The sequence below is a fragment of the Dromiciops gliroides genome, chromosome 4 (assembly GCF_019393635.1).
Source record: "Dromiciops gliroides isolate mDroGli1 chromosome 4, mDroGli1.pri, whole genome shotgun sequence".
Lineage (NCBI taxonomy): Eukaryota > Metazoa > Chordata > Mammalia > Microbiotheria > Microbiotheriidae > Dromiciops > Dromiciops gliroides.
In genome coordinates, this window is record NC_057864.1 from 379,588,885 (window position 1) to 379,595,679 (window position 6,795).

The 6,795-nt window shown below is 37.6% G+C and overlaps 1 protein-coding gene across 1 annotated transcript; it reads right to left on the reverse strand.

Moving 5' to 3' along the window:
* Positions 1–723: 723 nt before the first annotated feature.
* On the reverse strand, positions 724–2,016 carry LOC122755149 (EH domain-containing protein 1-like). Its single transcript, XM_044003497.1, has one exon. It carries the CDS (start codon positions 2,014–2,016, stop codon positions 724–726), a length of 1,293 nt encoding a protein of 430 aa, XP_043859432.1.
* Positions 2,017–6,795: the final 4,779 nt, after the last annotated feature.

Here is a 6,795-nt window from a genome sequence, read left to right on the forward strand (position 1 = left end):
AGGTCACTAGCTATCAGTTGAAGAAATATATCACTTAGCTCTGAGTGTCCTCTCTGTTTGAAGTGATCTCCCTGTTTGTTTAATAAATGGTGGCCTGTCCCCAAACAAATTGAAAATTAGGGAATCATCTTTTATCAGGCTCTAGACTAGAGATGCTCTGACATGAGAAAAAGAGACTAATGATACAGCCAGTTTGAAATGTTTCCAAATGCATATTATAGGGGTCCTATATGGGGGTGAGCCTATTAGAAAATCATGCTTAGCACTACATAATAATGGAGCTTCCAAGAAAATACATCAATTTAAGTAACATGATACCAAGAAAAAATATTTGGATGGAGGGAGAATGTGTATATTCACAGTAGTCTTAAATGGCAGCTGTCCAAATCTCACATATCACCACAAAAAATTCATATATGGGGCCTTTAGAAGTAAACACTGGGAAAGGGTGTGTAGTCTTGGCTGACTTGGGAAAAAGAAATTAAATATCTATCATCCGTCCGTCCGTCCATCCATCCATCCATCCATCCATCCATCCATCCATCCATCCATCCATCCATCCATCCATCCATCCATCCATCCATCCATCCATCCATCTATCTATCTATCTATCTATCTATCTATCTATCTATCTATCTATCTATCTATCTATCTATCTATCTATCTATCTATCTATCTCTGTCTCTCTAGTCCCCTTACTGTAGTCATGGTCAAAGAGACCATTTATAGTATCACGTTAGGTAAAGCCAGGCCCCCTGTGGCCTCCTCCAAAAGGGCAGCAGCTTGTGCAGTGGCAGCAGCAGCAGCAGCAGCAGCAGCCTCTTCTTCTCTCATCATAAACATCAACCGAGCTATATCTTTGGACAGCATCTGTTCCAGGTTTTCAAAGAGCTTGGGCTTCAAGCTCTGGAACTTGGAGAAATCTTGAGTCTGAAGCAATTCCTGCATCTTTGGAATGCTTGGGAAATCTCCAGGAGAAATATGATACTCTCGTTCAATTTTCTGATAAACATCTTTCAGGTTGTTGAGCAGCTCCCTTTTTTTGTTCTCCTTACCAAACATAGGCATCTCTTTCTTGAGGGTGCCAATGATGTAGGCATGAACCCTGGCCAGCCTGGCTCGCTTGATCAGGTCATTCATTTTCCTAACAGTAGTATAGTGGGGCAGCTTCTGAATGTCCCTAAAGAGATCCAAAGCCTCAGCTTCAAAGAGCTTGCTGTTCTCAGTATTCAAGAAGGGCTTGGACCAGAAGGACCCTATGTACACCCTCATCACTTCAGGGGTGTTAATGATCTTGCCCAGGGACCACATTAGGGCCCCGTAGACCCTCATCAGCTGCTGAGTCCCAATCTGGTCAGACTTGTTCAGCACCACTCGCATCTTATCTTCATAGTTCTTGAGGGCTTTGATTGCCTCAGAAAGCTCATCTGAGATGTCCAGTTTATGGGCATCAAAGAGCATGATGATGAGGTCCACTCGCTCAGCAAACCACTGAAGGACCGCGCTGAAGTCATAACCTCTGCTGACCCGTTGTTTCTCTCCAGCAAGGATTCCTGGGGTGTCAATGATGCTGATACTTTCCAGGACCTCGTTGGGTAGCTGGACACACACGAAGCGGTTGAGGAAGGCGTTGCCGAAGTTGGTGAGGTTGCGGAAGGGGAAGCGTCGGTCCACCACAGCGACATTGCCTGGCATAACATTCTCGGCCTCACCATGCATGAGGACAATGAAGCCATCAGTGGTGGGCTCAGGCCCAATGCGCATGCACGGGAATTCCTGCTCGAGGAGGTAACTGACAAAGGTTGTCTTGCCTGTGCTGTACTGGCCCATCAGAAGCACCATGGGCTTGTTATCAAAGTCGGCCTCCACGAGTGATGGAGAGTGGAACCTGTCAAACTGGTACGTCTCCTCGAGCGGCAGAAGTTTCTCCAAATATAGCTGCCCCAATCTCTGGGCCACAGACATGAAAAGATAAGACTTCTTACGTTCTATCCCCTTGGTCGACTTGCTGAACATGGTGCTGGCTGGCTGAGGTCCCGGCTGTGCTGAGAATGGGACAGGGTTGAGGCCCGGAAATAGGGCAGCAACAACTAAACTGTGAAAGCAGAGGAGGATCCAGCTCAGGTTATGGCACTTGTTCTGGCTCTCAATGTTCTCCTGTCGCAATGCGCATGCGCTGGCCTGGGCTCCGCCCCTTCCCTTCCCCCCCTTCCTACTCTAACTGTGCAAGAGCTCTTTGTGTGAGCTCTCAGAGGATAGAAACTAAGGGCTGTTTTTCTTGTTTTTCTTTTTGTTTTGTTTCTTTTTCCTTTGTGTTCCTGGGGCTTAACAGTGCTTAGCATGTAGTAAGGGCCTACTGAATTCTTCACTGATTGATTAATTAATTATTCAATATTACAATTCTCATTTGGGGAAATCCAGCACATTGGTACTCAATAAAAAGATTAGTCAGTCAATAGACATTTATTAAAGCACATACTATGTGGCAAGCACAATGCAGAGTCCAGAAGAAACAAAGGAAAAAATCCCTACTCTCAAGTAGTGTATAATCTGATAGGGGATAAAACATGAAAAAAAAACCACAACATAAAAATCTGTGTACAAATAAGATACAAGATAAATTTATAATAAAAAGAAGAAAGGCACTAAAATTAAGGGAGGAAGTTGGGGAAACGCCTCCGATAAAATGGGGGATTCTAGCTGAGACTTGAAGGCAGCCAGGGAACCAAGGAGGCAGAGATGAGGAGGGAGAGTATGCAAATGAAGTGGCTGGAATTATAAAGTATATGAAAAAAGTCTAACAAATTTTAGCATAGTACTTAGGAGAGGATAATACATAATTTTAGGACAAATAAAAGAAACCACTAGACAAGTAAGTTAATGAATAGGCAAATCAGGGAATGTCTGAGTGGTTGAAAATATTACCAGAACCGGTACCACCTTGGGATGACAGCTCCCTGATGTTTCTACGCACATTTCTGGATGAAAGGACAGTAGCAGAGTGTTATGGGAAGTTATGTGCTTAATAGGCCACAGTAACCTTTGAAGGTTGACAATATAGAGAGTAACTAAGATCTCCCACTCCCTATTGTTTCACTGTCAGAGTCAGAATACAGAGTTATATTGACCAGTGTTTTGAAATCTCTTTTGTTCTTTATCTATAGTAATGCAAAAAAGTGGCTTTTATTATATTTGTGAAAAGAATTTTCAAAAGAAAAATATGATAGGGACAATTCTTAAAGATTATTTTTATTTATTCCTGAAATGAGGAATGCTTAGTATAACACTCCATTAGAAGATAAGAAAAGCATGATTTTGTAAAATCAAAATATACTCATTTAAACCAAATGCTATTTTAAGTCAACAAATTTTCAACAGGCTTTGAAGAAGCTATTGTATATGCTAGGGACATTGACTTGAAAAGACATAGCAGACATTATTATATCCAATAATTACCTCCTCACAAATTTCAAAAGACCATTGCCTCCCTTTTGTTTGACAATTATATAAATCCTTTGAAATTAAGGAAAAATTTCCTTTATCTTGTATTGAAAACCAAAATACCATGGGAAGTTGTTGGATCCAGATATTATGATAATTATGACTGTCATTTATGTTTTCATAATTTACATTATATAGGCACATTCCTAGTATATTTTAATAAAAGCCCAAACAGTATTAGAAAATACATAAACACATATACAATAATAGTTGTAAGAGTCTATGATTCTGTACATTTTTTTTTAGGACATTACTGACAGAGACCTGATATCGTCACATGTGAAGGAAAATGGCACACAGTCAAAAATCTTTTCCTAGTATGCACATGTCTAATAAAGATTGTCTTTTGCAGCTTTAGTCATTATTTACAGAGCCTGCAGCTGTTTGCAGTGAAGTGAGGTAATAGGTTTAGGGACTTGAAATTTTCTAGTGTGAATTCTACCCAAGTAATTTTATTACAGATATAAACATAACCTATTAGTTATGCTTGACCTCAAAATAAGAAGTGAATCTTCAAATTTGTGCATCATCATAATAATCATAATAATCATAATAATAAATTCAACCAAAAGTATGTCAACAAAGAAACTGAATCCTGTGAATTTGTTTGTAGAAATGGAGAGATTTAGAATGACAATGTAGGATCAAATGATATCCACTAGGAATTACAAAAGGGTTATGCTTTACAGAGCCTTAGAAACAATGAAGAAACTATGAAACACTATTCAAGTTTATCAAAATTTAACACCTTCTAAATGCTTTTTTTTTGGGTGGAGAAATGAGTGTTAAGCAACTTGCCAAGGGTCACACAGCTAGTAAGTGTGAAGTGTTTGAGGACGGATTTGAATTCAGGTCCTCCTGAACCCAGGCCCAGTGCTTTATCCACTGTGCCACCTAACTTCCCTCTCATCTTCTAAATGCTTAGCTAAAATTATATATCAGAAGTATGTTATCTTTCATGAACTAGTGTATGATGAAATCTTATACTACAAATCCAGACCTCATATTATCCTTGGGAATCCAATAAATAAACTACTAGAACAAGAGAATTATCACCAACAAACTTATTATGCACAATCTCCTGGATATAACTTTGAACCACAAAACTTTAAGAACAACATTTTAAATACATGTAGCCATACCAAATGTTCATATATCTCATTTCCAAAATGTCTGGTAATAGAAAATTTATGTAAAACCTCTCTCTGTCTCTTTCTCCCTCTCTTTCTCTGTCTCTGTCTCTCTATCTCTGTTTCTATCTGTCTCTTTGTCTCTCTGTATTTGGGTTCAATAGCCTTGGTAGAGGAAATTAGCCTTTTCAAATTGAATGCTGCAAGTAAGGCAGTATACCATCTACCTACCATCTACCATTTTGACTATCCATTCTGGGTGGTATTTCTAAGAGAATACATTACATCATTAACATCATTCAAACATACTATATAAAAATTTTTTTAATTTAAAAATTAAAAAAAACATACTATATTCAATACTCTAAAAAGCCAATGTTTCATTATGTCATAAAGGTTATAGTGAGTTGTCAAAGATTGTCAGTGAAGTATAACACATTGAAAAGTTACCAATATGGAAAGGTCCAGCTTAATTTAAATTCCAATAGAAAGTAAATTTCTTAGGGCGGCTAGGTGGCACAGTGGATAAAGCACAGGCCCTGGAGTCAGGAGTACCTGAGTTCAAATCCAGCCTCAGACACTTAACACTTACTAGCTGTGTGACCCTGGGCAAGTCACTTAACCCCAATTGCCTCACAAAAAAAAAAAAGAAGAAAGTAAATTTCTTGAGGGCAGGGATTGTTTAGTTTTTTATCATTTTGTCTCCAATGACTAGCATATTGCCTTACATATAGTAAGCATTTAAGAAATGGTTGGTGAAAGGAATGCCCATCAATTGGAGAATGGCTAAACAAGCTGCGGTATATGATGGCAATGGAATGTTATTTTGCTGTAAGAAATGACAAACAGGATGATTTCAGAAAGGCCTGGAAAGAATTGTATTAACTGATATATAGTGAAGTGAGCAGAAACAAGAGAACATTCTGCACAGAGCCAGCAACATTTTTTGATTAACTGTGAATGACAGCTATTCTCAGCAATACAATGATCCAAGAAAATCCCAAAGGACTATTGATAAAACATACTATCCACCTCCCAAGAAATAATTGATATTGATGGAACACAGACTGAAGCATGCTATTTTTCACTATCTTTCATTTTTTTCTTTTATTCAAGTTTTCTTGTACAAAATGACTAATAGAGTGACATTTTACATAATTGCACATGGATAAACCACACCTGATTGTTTACCATCTATGGGAGAATGAAGGGAAGGGACAAAAAGACGGATAAAATTTGGAACTCAACTATAAATAAAAATGTTTATTATTTAAAAAAAGAAATGGTTGGTAAATTGAATGCAGGTGATGTAAAGTATAGGTTTAAAGATGGGGAATATGTCTGTCTTCCAAGGATCAGCCTAAGTTTCTTTTCTCTTTTTTTAAATAATATTTGATTTTCCCTAATTACATGTACAAATAATTTTTAACATTCATTTTAAATTTTGAGTTCCCAATTCTCCCCCTCACTTCCTCCTTCCTCCTTTAGGTGTTAAGCAATTTGATGTGGCTTTTGTATGTACAATCATGTAAAACATATTTCCATATTAGTCATAGGGAGGAAAACTTGAGTCAAAATAAGTAAATGAACAAATAAAAATTAAGAGTAAAGAAAGTAAAAAATACCATGCTTCAGTCTACATTCAGATTTCATCAGTTCTTTCTCAAGAGAGCATTTTTCATCATGAGTCCTTTGGAACTGTCTTGGATCATTGCATTGCTGAGAATACCAAAATCATTCACAGGTGTTCATCATAAAATATTGCTGTTACTTTGTACGATATTTTCCTGTGTACAATGTTCTCCTAGTTCTGCTCATTTCATTTTGCATCAGTTCATGTAAGTCTTTCTAAGTTTTTTAATTTACTATATTCTGATGTCATCCTGTATATCATTTCTTATAACACAATAGTATTCCATTACAATCATATACCATGACTCGTTCAACCATTCCCCAGTTAAGGACATCTCCTCATTTTCCAATTCTTTGCCACTACAAAAAAAGAGCTGCTATAAATATTTTTTGTACAAATAGGTAATTTTCCTTTTTGGAAATGCATATCTAGTATTCTTTGGTATGCATTGTGATATTCCTGGATCACAGTTTTATAACCCTTTGGGCATAGTTCCAAATTGCTCTCCAGAATGGTTGGATCAGTTCACAA

Excerpts from the sequence above, each read along its gene's own strand:
- LOC122755149 (XM_044003497.1), bottom strand. The coding sequence starts at position 2,016 with ATGTTCAGCAAGTCGACCAAGGGGATAGAACGTAAGAAGTCTTATCTT.